This window comes from Glossina fuscipes, unplaced genomic scaffold (assembly GCF_014805625.2).
Source record: "Glossina fuscipes isolate IAEA_lab_2018 unplaced genomic scaffold, Yale_Gfus_2 112, whole genome shotgun sequence".
NCBI classification, from domain to species: domain Eukaryota; kingdom Metazoa; phylum Arthropoda; class Insecta; order Diptera; family Glossinidae; genus Glossina; species Glossina fuscipes.
Window position 1 is genome coordinate 9,189,640 of NW_023998455.1, and position 19,147 is coordinate 9,208,786.

Sequence of the window (19,147 nt, forward strand, 5' to 3'; positions counted from 1 at the left end):
TAGCCTCAATTTAGTTAGACAATCTTTTCAACAATTTGACTTTGATTTAGATGATTTGATTAGATTTGGATGTTACAACTTTTTGACGTATCGTAAACTTACTTCAGAGCAATAATTTTACTTTGCTCTTCCGGTGAAGGCAATCGATGATTTAAGGGCACATCTTTGTTATTGTCGTTCGGTAAGTTGTTTATATTCATGGCATGGTTGATATTAATGGTTGAAATGGCATCAGCCGCATCTGCGGAAGGTATGGACGGAGATGGCGCCAGAGACGGTGAAGCATTTTCACCAATTAGAAAAGATGCGTCAGATAAAGCATCAACATGATGTATACAATCTGGAGTGACAGTCACATCTCCAACAGCTTCTGTGGATGTCCACTTGCGCAAATCTTCTATAGCTGCAGGCTGGAAATGTATTTAAAAGATGATATTGTAAAATCAATAAAAAATTTTCTCAACCATTTACAAAAGATTTTCAAAATATAATATCTGTGCGATGCGATTCACACGCTAATAAACGTATGTATGTTTTCCTATAAACGATAATCCAATGTTCTCAAGTATAGGTAGAGATCTGTGTTTTGAATAATTAAAGCTCAAAGAGGATAGGCAAGCTATCAATAAGATACCTGACGTTTCAAAAGAATGACGTTCGCCTAATTAAGTAAGACTTTGACTTAAGGAGGATCTTAACCATAGAATGCCGAATTAATTAAAAGGAAATAAAAATCACTAACGAATAAAAATTGTTCTCATCTCAACACTTTAGACTCATTTAATTTCGGCATTGTTACTGACAATTGAAATATCAAATTAAGTCAAATCAAGAGAGTTCACATTTATAGTCGATATTAAGCCGATCTGCACGTACACCCATCCAATATATGCAACCACACTTCATACAACATTGTATGCCCATCTTTTTTACCAACTTTCTTAAACCTAACTCTTCACACATTTTGTCTTTTTTTCTCTATTATCTCTTACGGCAACTGACTTTTTTCTTTCTTTTTGAGAAACATACGTGTGCATAATAACAGATGACCTTTCAAATCTGTTATTACGTATTTTTTGAATGTAAATATGGCAGAACCATTAGTATAAAATTAATGTAGTATACGCATTAAAGCAATTGTATACATTGAAATCATGAAATATTCTACTTCGGGGCACATTTCACGAATCTCCGACAAGATTTACATTCGTATGTCCACAGCAGCATTGCGCCAGCAGTAGCCGAGGTAATAATAGTTCTCAAAATACTGCAATCATAAATCTTAGCTTTACTAACCAGAACACTCTCACTGAGCCAACATACACAGTTAAGTTTCTCATAACGCGGTGCTTTTGCAAAACAATTTCCATAAAACGGGAAAAGATATTTAGGGCAATTATCTTGTAATGCCTTCTCTCTAAGGGCGCATACCCACCAGCGCTCAAATGGCTTGAAAAATCTGTCTATGGCCGCAATTGTTCGGTGTTGGCGCATATGAGCCACTCCACATTCCAATTCCCAAGGACTTGTCCGTAGAAATGCGCAAAGAATACGACTTTGCTTTCTTTAAATTTTTTATTCCTGAGATTTTCTATGAAGCGGCACCCGTTCATTTATTCATTCATATGTATTAACTATGACTTTCTTACATGCGCGGTACAATTTAATTTGATTTGCCTTAATTCTATGCTTCTCTTAAATCGGGTTCCGCAAAATGATTTCCCTGAATTGGCTCAATTCTGAGGATTAACATAATACGGTTTCCATATAACGCGGGATTAATCGTCTTATAGGAGTCTTGCCTGTACTATTTATTAAGCAATGGAATGGCCGACACGAGTACAATGTGCAACAATACATCTTCCTGATTATAGAATTAGAGGATCGAAAATTAATTATCACAGTCGATTAGAACAACTTATAATTAGTCTATTAACATTTTGTGCAAATTATATGTATAAAAAAAAAGTGAATAAAAAAAAAACCGGACTTGAAAGATACGTGTTGTGGCGTACGTTTAAACAGAGAGCTGAAACGGCCAACAGCTACGTCAAAGGAGCGGATCTCCATAACCAACGTTAAAAAGTCGAAAATGGCACACGTGAAATATATCATAATTTTCCCCGAAAATTGCCTGCGAATGAACTAAATTAGAAATTACAACGGTGTTGTCCGATGTGAATAGTTAGTTATTCAATGTAATGTTAATCGCAAAGGCATTTCAAACTAAAAATCATCCTTTTCAATTTAAGACGCATTAATAAGATGGACAAAAAACATAATTGTTCAAATGTCATTGGTTGAATTTTTACTGAACAACCGAAAACATATAAAAATGTAATTGTGCTCCGGAAAGCCATACGGATCATTCTTGCAAAAAAATTTTAAATTCTAATCTCGATACTGCTAGACATCAATTTGTACGAAAATTTATCTTCTATTGAAAGTTTTTCAATTTGATCAGAAAAGGGAAGAAAGCGCTCAGGAGTAAAAAATAAAAAGACTATTGCATCAGATTTTTTAATTGCCAATAAAACGTATATGAGGACTTTCATATATACATGCAACTTTTTTTACACGGTCTTTCTTCACTCCGTTTTACAGTAACGCGGTTCACCAGTGAAAACAAGAAAAAATAACTTGCGTGTATGAAGATTTTTATATATACACGCAACTTTTTTTTACACGGTCTTTCTTTACTCCATCTGGAAGCAATGCGGTAGAAAAACGTTTTTTTATTCTAAATTTGACCTTGTCAGCAACTTGTTCTATTAGGGCGTATACTTATATAGTTATATTATTTAAGGAATTGCTTTCTCCTGTGCACAAAATTGTTTTTTTTGTAGTAAAAAAAAATTATTTTTATTTCAATATTACTTTTTTGAACGTTCTTTTTGGGAAAATATTTAGAGATTTTTCATCTTACACGATTCTTTAAAGCTGTGGAATATACCCCCAAATTTACCTTTAAACTTGATTTCGGTTTTTATATCGAATATATACGATGACGAAATTACACAAGACACAAATTCGCATGAAAACGGGCGGCTTTTATATGTGGCATGTGTTGCGAGTTCAAATTTAAATACGTACATGTTTTGTATTATCAATAAAAGACTTACCAATCTTATCTCAATGTCCGCGTCAAAGCGCATTTTGGATATCTTATTCGCACGAAAAGATGAGTGCGAAAAAACATCGTTTCCAAAAACAGAGCTGTTTATGTCTCGAATACATGTCGATTCAATATCGATTACATGACCACTTGCAAGGCCCGATAAACCCGTAAAAAGTGAATGTTCCGAAGTTTGCGAAGGCTGTGTGTCGAAACTTTGCGTAACTTTTCCAGCTTCTTCGTACAGTAGATATACGCTGCATGGCCGCGTGTCGATTGTGAAGAGCTCCTTGTGATATGATTTGTTACATTCGTAATGCGTTTTACGTTGTGCGATTGTTAAAAGGTCACTTTCCGCTATTGTGAAACGGGAAGATGATTTTTCATTACCATTTATTAAAGTTAAAATTAACAAGTAAAAATATTATATCTCGCTGTGTCCGAACCCTTTGGACCCACCGCCTTTATACTAAAATAGAATACACAAATATTTGCTGTTGCTGTCGATGGGTGATGGACAACACGCCCATGATTTGGCAAGCAGAAGTGTTCTCACTTTACGTTTTACAGGGTGCCTGTAATTTGAACGATGTGACCCATTCTCTCTCTCGATTTCAACACGCTTGCAATAACTGTGAATGTTTTTGCCGACAAGGAAGATGTTCACCACAGTTAAATAAACAAATAAACGGGAAAACGGACTGAACGGAAATGCTGAAATCGGTTTGGAATTTAACGGTGATGAAGGACATATATATTCTGTGTGATCTCCGAACCTCTCTTCCGGCTGTTGCAAACGTTTTAATAAAACGAGCATAACACCCTCAATCGGTGTGGGTCTAAAAAGTGCTCTTCGACCATTTTTGTAAGACTAATTATTTGTTAACCCAAATGAAAACAAAATCAGTTGTTGGTCCAACTGTGAAAAATTAATCGAATTGTCTTTTGGATCATGTGGGCTTGTACACGGTCGCTTTTCACAGTTTTTGACCATGTGCTAAAATCGTCAAGAATTACGCAAGGTTTAACGTTGTATTTGGCTCAGTCACGGTTTTTAATACCCCCAGTTTTATTGTTTTGTATATAAACAAAGTTCTTACACCGGGCCAGGTCTGCAAAAGGCAAGACTAAGAATGCATTCTAGAAATGTGGTAAAACACCTATCGATTTCTATGAAAGCAGGATAGAAATAGAATTTAACTAGGACGAGGAAGACTCCACGCTGGAGCATCCAAAGGAAAGGAAAGCGAATGCTATTGCTTTAGTTGTAAGAGTGTGCCTAAGAAAGAACTCTGCTCTTCTTCATACAACTTTTTCCGAAAATTGCTTGCAGAGTAGGCTCACATCTGAATTTGATCAGTGATTATTAACTAAGATTTCTGATTCAAGTCCTCTGTCTGAATGTTCGCGAAGCTAAGTATTTAAACAACAGATCAGACAACAAGCAGACTAAACGAACTGTTCGGCAATCGTTGTTAAATCGAAGAAAATCTAATTTTGACAGAGAACGCATACATTCTGTGTAGGAAATCTAATGCGTATTTCTGAATATGATATGACATGCAAACATAGGACAAATTTTGCTTCACGCCTTATACAAACAAACACAATATCAATTATATTTAAAAGCTAATGTTAGATAGAAACCTAAATTCAACCATACACGAGTGTGCCTGAAGTGCAGAGTGATCGTTGTTTATTTAAAAGGCAACGACTGCTGCGACAATTCGTATCGCGATCATTGGCATTGCCATCGTACAAATTCTTGATCTTTATTCTACTTATGTCATTATCATTACATATGAAGAACGTTCATCCCAAAATATTTATAGATGCATGCGCTATTTCTATGATGTGCGGTAAGGAAATTCTTATTTCAGTGAAGTGATGTAAGCCAGATGCGCCCAAACACACAATCATATATCACCACAAATTTAAAGGGAAATATGCCAAATTTATTCTTACATTGGTTATTTGCCCGAAACGTATCTACGTAGTCTTTCTTCGTAGAAGAACGAGAATAAAACTTTCTCTTGTCTATAGCACTGAATGAAAACGTTCATTCGAAACATGAACAAAGCACTTGAAATAAAAACACTTTCGATTAAAAAGAAATCCCCAATCGATAAAACATTATCATCGCACGTCCGCTTTGTTATTCAATAATTAATTATTGCTACTACACAGATTATGAATAATTGAGAGAAGATTATAAATGATACTAAAACTAATCTATACAAATCAATTGGAAAAGTAATCAAGGTAAAAAAAAATCAAGTAAAAGCACTATAACGGGCCACCCCCACCATTAAATACCCTACACCGAACTGTTTAACCCGGTTATTCATATAGTTATTTTTTCAAAATCAGATGTTGCATTTGAAGTGCTCGAAAAAGTGCTCTAATCCCAAGCATCTTCAATAGCATTGGATCTTGGACCAAATGGTATCAAAATATCTCAAAATTTGCGACCTGCAAGTCGAGCATAAGAAAACAAAAGAATCAGGCGAACGGACAAACGAACAGGCTTAAATCGCTTCAGAGAGTGATTGTGTATGCCCCTTAGGATCATGCTTGCGTCCCTCACACACTAAGCACCCATGTTATCGTTCTATTTAACTATTTGCTGTCGTTCGTCCCCCAACCATACACCTGAAATGTATGTTTATGTAAATTATTGCGCGCTTCAATCAACTTTCCGAAAGAGATGTGAACTTACGAAAATCCATAAATAATTTGGTAGCGATCCCTATTGAAAAATGGTGTATTTGCGTATATTCATATATCGTTCTATTTTGATCTTGCTTTCTGGGCTAATTGAGGAACCGATTTAACTGGGTTGTACAGTTCACCGTAAGGGATTAATAAAAAAAATTTGAGACAAGAATATAGTGAAATCTAAATCTAGTTAGGCTATGTGAGGTTGTGCCTACGTTTGTATATTTTGCTAACTAATCTAAGTACATGAACACGAGCATACAAAAAAAGCATCAGTGGAACTGTCATCCAAGAACTACAGCCTTCATCACTTTTTATATTTCTATTTTTATTAATTTCTCGTTTGTACAAGGAAGTACGAATGTGACAGGCCGGAGAGTTCATTTTCTATTATCTTCGTTTATGAAGAATTTATGTTCAAAGCCACAGCAAGACAACTAAACTATTTTTAGAAAACTCTCGTGACTTATTACATAATTAAAAATAATAAAATTATATATCCGGGATGGGCAGAGGTTAAGTCGACTGGATTTACATAGGGGCTTCTTAGAGCGCTAACTGAAGAAGAATTATGTTAGAATTTTTTAACAGCAGCGAAAAGCGCTTTTGCCTCTTTCTGTCCGAAAGTTTTAAAACAAAAACTATCGATTATTATTGTATAGATGGGCAAATGGAGAAAATTAAATTGGTTTTGCATTACGATTATATTAGAGATAAGAGAGCGCGACATATATATTTTGGACTGTTACAGATACAAGGACGGATGTCTAAGATGTCCCCATCATTAGTTTATGGATATAAAAGTGACTAAACAAGTAAAATAGCACTGAGTTCTAGTGTCCAATGCGTTCAAAATAGTGAAACCGGAAATTTTTAAAACGTCATCCAGCAGAGTATTTAATACTTCCAGACAAAAAGAAATAAGACAAAATTTAACAAAATATTCAATAATTGAACAAACAAACTTTGCACTATTTTATAAAACGTCAACTCATCACTCATCATTCATCACATTCCTACTTTGCATGTTTTAAATGAGAAAATCGTATTCGTATTTAATATTAAGGAAAGAGATTTATCTCCTCTTTCAGACCTAAGTAAACTCGATCAAAATTGTCTACAAGAAAGTTTAGCGTACAGTCAACGAAATCGGTTCGAATTACTTGCTCTGAGCCGGGCCGGGAACAATCTCTCCTCTGGTAGGAGATATTATAAATTTAATTTATCTCGTAATAATCCATTGTGACTGAACGTTCCTGCGTTTGATTATACATAAGGGTGAAAATAATGTCCGTGTTGCGTTCTGGACAAGCCATGTTACCAGCCAATTTATCTTCGAAAATTTATTGAGATCAAAACATTTTTAACTTAACTGTACGATTGTTGCTGCACCCCATCCAAACTGCAGTTCTTGCTAAGTCCAAGAATTGCACAATAGCACGAAATGTGCCTCTGCCGTACGTACAACCAATAAAGGTCAAGTAAAACTTATGTCTTTAGAAGAGAGTAGGAACCAAAAATGCTTATTATAAACATTTAGCAAAGGGGGAAATTTCAAAAACCCCTCGACATGCTTTGAGCAAATAGTAGACAGATTTTGTCAATGCAGCTCTCTAGATGAAATGCCTTAAGCGCAAATATAGATCCAGCAAAGTAAATTAAATTTCTTTGTAACGCATAAATAATTGCAACATTTGTATCAAAATGCATTTGGGAAATAATTCTCGAAATATGAATGCGAGGACACGATTACGTTATATCTAAAGCTTCCAACCCTCATTTGCTTCGTAAATCTTTTTGCCTCGAAAAGGTGGAGACATTTTTCTACAGCATTTTCAAACGCTTCTCCTATGCGAAAGTAGTACACTCTGAAAAATGGAGCTATGCAATCAATATCTTCAACTTTTAACTTCCATGAATATCTTTTCAAAAATGAGCGAAGCATTCTTCTCATCTAATCACTTTAAGAAAACTTTGAAATTTTGGGCCATATTATTAACCATACGTTGGTAAAGTCGAGACAAAAGAAGACATTAAAGTCGCGACTGTTTACTTTTTCACGTTTGTCTAATGAACGAACGTAAACTTTGTGTTCACAGGCACACTCATCTATACATATTTTCGCATTTCAACATAAATGTGAATACATGCACTTTTAAGCTCAAATAAATGTGCACTTAAGATTCTGAGAAACAAGTGCTGGTTAATAAGCTCTACAGTATAGTAACATATTTCCAATGCAATTGCATCATAATGCTGAAAAGCGATGACAGAACTTTATAAAATGCAATTCGAAATGTAGTTGCGCTACTCTTTCTAATAAATAATTTTTCAAACTTTCTTTTTACTTTGAATACTTTGGTAATACTTTGGTAATACTTTTTGTGTTAAAATCATTTGTCTTGTGTTTCATTGTAAGGACAAGAGATAAATAACTAGGAATGTAAACAAATAAAGAATTCTCAATTCTTATTTGAAAACTTGCAACTTGTAAACGCGAACAAGTGTATTTAATAAACATTCTCATTGATAGCTTGAAAGTCATCTGCTTGCTTTATTCTATTTATGGCGTTCATTATTATGGCAATAATTCCTTGGTTCCAACATGAATGTTAACCATGAATTCAGTGCAGTTACTTTTATAGCTTCGACTTTATGTATACGTGCACAGTGAGGACTCCAAGGAATGCACTTTCTAAATGACCGTTAGATTGTAACTTTGTTTAAACAAATCATATATTTACGTATGTTCTTGGCTCAATTCACCAAACATTATATTAATTATTTTTCAAATAAAGCCAAATGCGGGAGACGACTCTCGCATATCAACCGGTATGCTTTTTGCATTGTTTCGCAATTTTCGTTAGAAAAAAACGGACTTGCGTTCAGTTCACGTTCCACTACGCACTTCTTCTTTCACCAATTTGGCCCATTTTCAATAACAACCTACGCGCAGAAACGTCCAATGTTTCTACCGATTTTGAAGCCAATATTTTCATTTTTGCGACGAGGAGTGTGCCACCAACACTCACCACACAAACAGAGAGACATGGCTAAATGAACTCAAAATTTCACGCAGATCAAGAATATTTTATAGAGTCTCCAAAGCTTCCTCTTGGGTGTTACGTACGTTACGGAAAAAAACAAACTAGATATACCGCCGTCTTACATATGGTATAGTAATGAATACAAGAACAGAAAGAGCAATTTCTCTGCTTTATTAATAACTTGTTGTGTTTTAGATATTTAGGATATAGAGGATGTTTCAGTTTTTGCCATGTTCAGCAATTCACATATTTTTCAAAATTATTTACAGAAATGACCCGTGCGTCAGCCAACTGCTTAATACATGCGAAGCAGAATCTGCCGTTAAATAGTTTGCACAATCCTTAATACACCTGCCTACGAGCAACAAAATTGTTCGGTAGAAGGTAAAAAAAAAAAAACTACGCCCAATCGATTGAACGCACGCGAGGTTATAAATATATGTAAACACTCACCTAATAAACCATTTTTTTTGCGTAACCAATATAAAACAATACTTTTTGGTTAATTTAAAATAGCTGAGGTAAAACTGAATAAATCTGGACCTGACGTAATGTTCTAAGAAATGACTGATGGGTACATTTTCGCGAATCAATGAGGAAGAAAACAACTGCATACGAGGTGGGTTGAAACAAAGGTAATTTTTAGTTTTTCTCGAAAAATATTCGTTTATATTCTTTAACTTATGCACTGTTTAAACATAAAAAATTGAGGCGTTTTTGCTTTCACAGAGTGAGTCGCAGTATAGTGTTGAAAAAGTGCAATAAGCAAGTTAAGAGCATCAAATGCAAAAAAAAATAAATAAATTAAAAGTGGCGGTTTTACAAGGACCACACGTCGACCATTTTAATATTCTTATACGACAATTTCTATATATATATACATATGAGGATACTCAATTTATGTTTGCATATTGACTAGCGCGGTTAAGGTATTAGATTTTATAATATTTTTTCTGAACCGTTAACTGTTTACTTCAAACATCAAATGGAATATTAATCATCGAAAATATGTCGATATGTAAAATCAATTAATTTTTGCATTTGCCTCTCTTGTGTTGTATATGTTATATATGCATATAAATACAAGAGGATAGTAAGTCCAGCTCTTCATCTGCTAAAGCCAGCGTGGAGAAGATATATTTAGCATTAGCTGTAACTCTAGCATTTATTTCTAAAATGGAAAAAGATTTCGTGGAGATAATTACCAGTCTCAAAGAAGCTTTCCTTACTCTCTCTTTCTCTTTACCTCTTAAAACAAAAAAAAAAAACAATGAATTTATTGGAAACTGAACCCTTCCGAAAAGCAAGAGAATATGCGAAAATATTTATGCCTGAAGCGATCATCTTCTCTTATGTCTGAAATTGCATATCTCGGAAATTTTTAAGGTTTGAGATATATTCTCGTTTTAGAAATATCCTCTTTCTTTATTAATCATCTTTAATAATATAAACTTCAACATTGAGCAGCGCTCTTGTGCTCTTACGTATTGAAAGCGGTTGCAACGCATTTGGCTTTAAACCTAGAATGACGAAATTTGATTAATTTTTCTTTATTAACAATTGTTCAAATACTTTTAAATACGCTTCAAATATCTGACGAAATTTCAATCAACACAAAACCGCTTTTCGAATTCAATGCGATGCATGTATGCTTTATGTCCTTTCCATACCCATCTTAATTTATGATATACACGATATTCTTTATTTTATCTTAAACCATTTAAGACGAGTTGAAATTTATATATTTTCACATTAACCCCGATACATGTTATGACATGTTGGCGTGCTCAACATGTCATAATTTTTGCAACAACCAGAGAAAATTTTTCAAAACTCCATAAAATATTTGTATTATTGTATGTATTATTGTAATTCCGATTCCACTTAAGCAGGGCAATGTATCTCGGTCTGTGTCCATCAGTCTGCATAATGTGCGTGGTAAAAAGAAGACACCAGCTTTAAATTTTGGTCAAAGGGCACGCTCATACTACGCCACAAGATGAGAAAACCTTTGCTTGGTATTTTGGTCATTGTTCGCAAAGTGCAGCACAAGTATTTGCTTATTCTCCTTTAACACGAAGGTGCTCGATATAAAAAATTCGGCCATAATCAAATATAATTTTCTTGTTTTAGTATACGTTGGTATTATTTTGTTACGAGAAAGACTATATCTTAAGAAACAATATATATAAATAGAAAATTTTTCCGTCAATTGTGTACATTATCTATTTTTGTCCTTCGCTGTCATCGTCCACTTGAAAAATGCTTCTTTTCGTTTTTAGGAAATTGATGCCTTTCATTCTTGCCAGTCTGTGAGTCGATATGTAAAGATTTTTACCGCAAGAATCGTACGCAATAGCAATAAGAATTGAAAGCTTTCTTTGTTAAGATTTAACTAACGTCTACATCAAGTTTGAGAGCCGTACGGTCACCGGGAGAGTCTTCTTTTGCTGGTCTGAGGTGTTTGAGAGATAGACGACAGACAGCTCGGTAAGAACAAAACGACACATTTAAATTTTTTTTTTTTTAGTTTACGAATTAATTTAAGAAAAAATTAGTACACTTGGAATTAATTCCAATCCACGTCTATAAATGCTTCGCTGAGTCAAGTAAGGCTCCTAAGCACAAGCATTTTGCAGATATTTTCAAAAGCGTTATAAACTCACAAACAATGCGACCATAGACGAATCAATATAGTGCTCTTCCAATTTTAAGTAACAATTGAAGAGGTAAGAGGGAAAATTTTCCTGGCGACCAATAAGTGAGATCTCTCGCCGTCGTTGTATGCAGAGAAATACTTTCTTTTAATGTCTTATATTATGCGGATAATTGAGCCGATTTTTTTCTTAAAATAACAAAAAAAAAACAGGAAATCGATAACAGCACAAAAAATAGAGTGAGAATTATTGTTTCTAATAATTAAAAAAAAATTTTTATTGTATTCACAAAGTGATGCCAAATGGTATTTTTCCGATTATAAAAATTTATTAGAAAAGGTCGACAGCGAAGGAAATTATTAAACTTGACAAGGAAGAATTACTCCTGAAGTTAAAAGCTATGCTACGGGCCTGAAACATACACAAGTATCCTTAAGGAACATCACATACGCATCTTCTTTTAATGGTTTAGTGGGGAGTGTGAAGTGCGCACGTAAAAAATGTAAATGAAAAGCATTACAAGGTCTACAATAAGGTTTCTCTGGTTTCACTTATTACCCCTGCAATGACAACAATAATTACATTGTATGAAAGTTAACTCTCACCCTTATCGTCAGAGGGGCTGCTTAAGACGGTTGAATATGCATTTTCAGCAAAAATATCAGTTTCTATGGGAAATAGATATAAATATGCTTAGGCTTGTTGACAAATGTATACGTTTGCTTTCTTAAAGAGAAAATGCTATAATCATATATACCCAAGCAGAGGAGCACCTACGGAAAATAACGATGCCGTGAAAATAAAACCATCTGAATGTATCATTTGACGCTAAACTATTTATTTTTAGGAAATATTCAATTTTCAAATTTATTGTAACAGAGCCAGCAAACTTATAGGCAGATTCTACAAAATAAAACAACTCATTTCATTACGAATCATGGGTATATGGCTAAGCGTCCGGAAATGAACCAAAGCTGACTGAATGCATTTTCCAATAAAACTCACTAATAAGTTCGTTTCTTCCGACGAAGCTCCCTATGCCTGGCAATTTATAGTTCCTTAGATCAATACAATCTTTCAAATATTCGCACGAACATGTTGCTTTTGAAGCATTAAAAAATTATCCAATGTCCATCAGCGAATGCAGGTTTGGCGCCTAATAACAACAAGGATTTTTAAAGCCGAGAAAGACGGGTTATAAAAAACAAACGGTCGATCACGGGCAGAGTGTTTTGAAACAAACTAAAAACTTCGGAGAGGGAAAAATTGTTTTCGCCAATTTTAAATAATGTTTTAACACACACTGACTGACTATGCGAGGCAATAATTTTGATTTATCATTGTACAGATAAGAAAAAACGTTGTATTACCTAGTAAAGAGAAACGGTAACGGTGCTCTAGGTCATGAGATTGAATAAATAAAAGCATTGAGAATTCAAGTAGATATAAATAAACAAACAAATTTGTTATTGACTTCAAGCGGGCTACATTTTTAAGGAATTCACTAACGTAAAACTGCTTTCTATGGAAAAAAGTTAAAATTTCACTGCTCGACATGGATTAAAACCACCGTAGCATGCACAAATTTCCTCAAAATTTAACGCACAAAGATGAGACATCTGATACAGTTACATTCACACGAGAGTGTATATTGACAAAATTCTCTTTCCTTTCCTTCTTTATACGCGTACACTCAACTTCTCAACAGTACGTTAATTACAGCAATAGTTTTAATAATGCTTATACAATTAAATCTTATTATGACTGAGCACTAACATTTATGACATTGTAACATTTGTGTGTATTGTCGGGCAATTGAATTTAAGGAGAGATACATTCAGCTGATTGAAAAGAGAAAAATTGGGCTATGGATATTCTGTCTTCATATGCAACTTGCACATAAAATGAAAAACAAAGTATAAATAATTCCTATCGCTACGCAGCCAAAAAATAGAAGCGTCAGATTTAAATTTCATTTAATCATAAAATTGGAATCGGAAGCATTTTATATTCTAATATTTAAGGAACTTCATGCAATCGCTGAAAATAGTTGAAAGCCTGACTGAAAGCCTAAACAGAGACCGAATATTGCGCATTTTACTTAACAGAAATTTTGAAGATTGCCATAGTATGCAATAAAATGTGCCATTTTAATATTCTGAGTTTCAAAAAGTAACCGTTCATTTCAATGAAATAAAACAATGCCTAATGCTTTAATTGCCGTGTTCGGCGAGCAGACGAATTAATGCTAGTTTTTGCTCATTGAAACATTTAAGAGACCGTCAGCTTTTGAAATAGTTAAGAAACTAATTGCATTTGATCAAATAAACAAAACTTTAATCGAATGCTCTCGATATTATGTTATTATTCGAAGATTGCAACAGAAAATACATAAGGTGTTTTCCACGAGAAAATTTCAATTTAAAGGCAGGAAATTACTCACGTAATCTCGTGGAGAAATGACAATTTTGCAATGTTCAGCCATAGCTTATAAACCGTTTGGAACGAAGCTTTCGTATTAAAGTGCTTATCTTGCACAAGTCCTGAAAATTCTGTTTTTAAGGAAGCATGACCTGTAACTTGAAATGTCCAAATTTTCTAAGGAACGTAATATACACGATTTTTCTTTCGAATGGTAAGTTTCTGAAATATTTATCGATCCATCGACGGCATTACAATAACACTGCAAAACAAAGATGCTGAATGCAAACATGTAATTCATCTACGATAATGGGACTGCTGGAGCTTATGCTTCTTCGCCCATTCTTATTGCTTTCTTATCATCTTCTTCATCATTTTTTTGCTAATCAATTATATGACTTCATTTTTTAGAAAATTCATCAAACTGTTTTTAGCAAGTTAAAACTCTGGCGATGAAAAAATAAAAAAGAAAACGCTTTATTGTTTACCATCAATGCTTGTTAAAAACCCGTATAACAAATTGCTTTGGAAGATAAGCGATACAAATAAAAAAACACACTTTAAAAGCTACTTTGTGTGAATACAATTACGTCAATGCTTTTCACTGTCTTATTACTGGTCAACATTGTATGTGCTAATTTCTTGCTCCTACGTAACATAAGATGAACTGAAGAGGAAAGAATTTATAATACTAAGGTACTACTAGGGTACCAGTGTTTAATGCAGCACTTACGAACTGTAACCGTTTTCGGGTCATAATCACTAACGTTCCGTTCCACCGTAATAATTTTATTTTGAACAACTCGTGCACGTTCACCTACAATCCGCAATTCTTTATGCAAGTCTGCAAATATATCGCTGGCTATCAACACTAAAGAAGCCAGCTGACGTAACGCATTGCTAAGGGTGATATTGCTTATCGAATCGAATTCGTGTCCGGCAACAATCACTGCAGCAGAACGGCTTTTCGACATTGCACCTATGCCACTCACGCAATCTTTTGTTGCGGACGGAGAAAATGAAGTGTGTTGTGAACGAATCGGTGATGTTGCTGAGGATAAAAATTCTACATGTTCTTTCAATTTTTTAATAGGAATTTGAGGAGTCGGAAACAATGACGAATAAACGTTATGCTTCGTAGCGTCGCTAGCGTTTAGGTAACAGCTTGAGGAGCAGCTGTTGTTGATGATTGCATTGCTCGAATTGTCGGTGATATCTATATCAAGTGGAGATATTCTTTGGGTTTCTACACCGTTTGCATGCACAATGACTTGGGTTACTGGAGTACGCGCATCGTTTGCTTGCACTTCCAAATGTACACCACTCTTCACATTGACCCTATACGAAACTGTCTCCGCGGTCAAAGCAATGGACTCACGGGTACTTCTTTCTCGGGTATTAACAGAGGAATCTTTTACATGATGCAATTCATTCAACGGCTGCTTTTTGTTTGCGTAATGCTTGTGTTGACATTTGTCGGCAATGCAATTGAATTTTGCTGTTTTGTTACCGGAAGCGGATATAAAGTTACAAGCTTGGGCAATATGTACCGGTTGTACTACGCGTTGTACAAATGGCATTTTTGAATATTTATATACGTAAATAGCAATACGTATATTTATATATATGTATTTTGTATTTTATCAACTATTGTTAAATTTAATAATGCACCATAATTTAAATAATCACTATCCTTTTCCTTTTATATTAATGCCATTATACACCTTCTTTAAAATTCAATATCGTTTATTATATTAGATATTTCTCTAACATATATACGCCTAGATAACAGATTTTTCACACCTATATAAGCGCACACACACATTTGTTTTTAATATTAACTTACTAAAAGGCAACAACAATAGCAACAAAAAAAATTATAAAAACCGGTATGACCACTTTATACGCTCATCCGTAGATTCCCCGTCGCATAAGAGTAAAATAAGAGACTGCTCGCTTTTACGTTTTATTTGCTCTTTTATTCTTTTCGTATTATGTCTCCGCTTCACATTTACTGGTTTTTCTTCACGTATCACAATTTGAATGGTAACTAAATTCCTTTAATTAATGACGATGCAACGATGACGATCTTGCACTTAGAACCTGATTTAGATTTTACTTAAACCATCGCCTTGATTTCTTTAAACATCTTTAATACTTTAATACAGTTTACTTTCTTCCGCCTTTATTTGTACTTCGCATTTTACAGGCACAAAAATATATAAAGCTATATTATGTCCGCACTTTTCAATTTCAAAAAGATATTTCATTCATAAATTATCTGAAACGAGATCTTTTTATTTCCATGCAAATTCTCTTTATGCACGAACTAAAAAGCTGACACAGCTGCTTAAATTTGCTCAAAAGCAATAAAAGTAGAACGCCGCTCTCACTACACACTTCATACTTGCACTAATACTTAACGAATAACGAATCACGAATTCACACACAGAATTCAAATGCGACATTGTTTCACAAAACTTCATAAAGCACAGAGATGGTAATAAAATCTTCTGTTATTGTTTGGCTGAATAGCAGAAGAAGAAGAAGACATAAAATACATCTGTGTTTATACGACTTAAACACCTGATTCTTGCACGAATGTTGGGAAAAATTTTTTTTACTATTTTACAGAAACCGCGTTTAAAGCATTTCAAATTGAAAAATAATTTTTATTATTTATTTCGGGAAAGAGTATAATTTAAAACCTTTTATTTTTTTCTCTTTTAAAATTTTTAACTTTTAATACACACCACTGTAAGACGGTGGTATACTCATTTTGTTTTTTTAGATTATATGTAACACCCAAAAGTAAGCCTCGGAGACCCTATAAAGTATGTATATTCTTGATCAGCCTGAATTTCTGAGTTAATTTAGCCATGTCCGTTCGTCTATGTGGCTGTGTGGTGTGTGTTATTGGCACAGTCCTGGTCGCAAAAGTGAAGATATAGACATCAAATTTGATAGAAACGTTTGAAGCTTCTGCACGCATATTGGTGTTAAAAGTGATCCAAATTGGTCAGAGCAGAAGCGCGCAGTGGAGCGTAAACACAACTCAACTCCGGTTTTCTTAATAAAAATTTTTGTGTTTTTTCTCGTTACTCGGAAATTATTAAAGTTAGAAAGCTGAAATATTCCACAATTACTTTACAAAACTGTTTACTCTTTTCTTGCAAAAATGGAACAAGTCGACCGTGCCCACACAAAGTTATTGGAGATTAAATTTTGTTTTTTTTCACTTTTTTAAGGTTTTATGCTTATTTATCATAAGGCAGACAAGACAGAATGTTTAAAACTATCTGGCACTCCTCAAATGAAGATATATTATCTGCATAAAAATGAGTTGATTCTAAAATGAATATGGTAGACTCTTTTCTTAATATTAGCAGCTATATGGGTACCAAATAAAAGAGCTTGGAGAGTAGAACGTCTTATATGACTACGTGCATTTATTGGGATTTTTACGGAACAAATTTCTCTTAAAATATTCGAAAGGGTCGTCTTTATAATTAAAGATCTAAGTTGGTCGATAGATTTATTTAGTGATATATACCGTTTCGAGCGGCTTAACTATCGAATTTATCGGCCGATTTCCGTCCAATACAGTTTAGTAAAATAACAAGATTGAAGATGGTAGCCTTAAAGGCTTTATTCTGAAGAATGGCGATCATCAGGTGAGAGATGTTTACATGCTAATGATCTCTAGAAAGCACTATATGCTTGAAAATATATATTCGATTTACAAAGACACATCTATAATGAAATACAGTGGCCTATTCATTATTACATAGAGAAATGCTTTAAAGACATATAGTATGAAGGCTAACGAAGGCTATTGACCACCGGCAATGTCCACAAACCTGCTACAACAAACTCAATGATTTATCCAAAGAGCAAACACCTAGAACAACACCCAATTTCTCTGTCAATACATTCATATAGGACATGTATTGAGATGCGCTTCATTACTGCCAGTAAATACCAATATGCGGGATTGTATTTTTCTAAAGGCTAGCGCATTGTTGAACCTGAAAATTCAATTAAAGTATACCGTGTGGTAGCCACCGTACATCTCATCTTTCGAATAAATAAGTCCATTTTTTATAATATTATTTTTTATTTATTTAAAATATAAAATAAAAAAAGCTCTTGAATGTACATTTTAATTTCAGGTATACGTGTTTTAATAATTCAATATTAAATATTCAATTTATAATTCAATATAATTCAATTTATATTTTAATATAATTTAGTATATAATTCATTTCAATTAACAGCTCATTTGATTTGAATTTAAGCATAAGTAGAATAAAAGAATATATCATAGGAGATTGAAAATTTAATACTTTTATTATACTATTTCTTGTATTTGCGTTTTCAATAAATAAAATAATAAAAAAAATATCAAAGTAATAAATGATGCTATTGACTCGCCTGCATTACTTGGTGAAATAAGCTTTAATGTTCCCAACTTCTTCTCTAGGCACTTTATCTTGGTTAAGCTTAGTCAATGTAAATATAATTATGAGTTGTTTACCCCGCTCAGAATTGTTTGCAAGAACCTAAATGATGTCTATCACTTATTCTCATTATCGGACTCTTTAAAGTCCATTAAAGCAACATTGTTTAATGCGCGTAATTGATCTGTGTCGTACTTAAATTAGCTCTTAACCTTAAAAAGTCACGATGAGTTGAAAGTTAATTGTTGTTAACTATTATCGGGTGCCAAGCTTATGCATGTTTGCGATGGCTTAGACGTTCATTTGCAATTCGGTCCTGTACCGGTAAGTGTGGCACTATGCTGGTTGTGTGCATGCTTTTTTTTTCCTTCTTATTTGTTTTATTATATTATATTTATTAGAATTTTATTAGGATAAGAGAACTAGCTTTCGATTGGATTTCTATATCAATTTTTATCCTTTAAATTATTTAAGAGATAACAAATGAAGGAAAATTAAAAAGAATGATAGGATTATATTATAAGCGTTGTAGGGAAGAAAGTTAATTGAATAATTTTTTCTAGTTCAATAAAAGAATTAATAAAACTTAAAATTGTTAAGTTGTATTTGTATTATTTCTTAAAGCAATTTTTCTTTTTATATATGGTTGATTATCAAGAATTTCGTGAAATGCGTATATAAAAACATTTAAAAAAGAACGTAAAAATTATTAAAAATTATATAACATTT

The 19,147-nt window shown here is 33.6% G+C and overlaps 1 protein-coding gene across 1 annotated transcript in view; it reads right to left on the reverse strand.

Annotated features, from left to right (window-relative positions):
* The window catches only part of LOC119639120, a 30,585-nt gene extending 14,981 nt beyond the window's left edge, over positions 1-15,604 (reverse strand). The window contains exons 1-3 of the mRNA XM_038036339.1: positions 14,692-15,604; positions 3,123-3,472; positions 103-410 (exon numbers count right to left, since the gene is read on the reverse strand). Of these exons, the coding sequence (XP_037892267.1) occupies positions 103-410; positions 3,123-3,472; positions 14,692-15,538 (1,505 nt within the window). The 5' untranslated portion in view covers positions 15,539-15,604. The remainder of the gene's footprint in view (positions 1-102; positions 411-3,122; positions 3,473-14,691) is intronic.
* Positions 15,605-19,147: the final 3,543 nt, after the last annotated feature.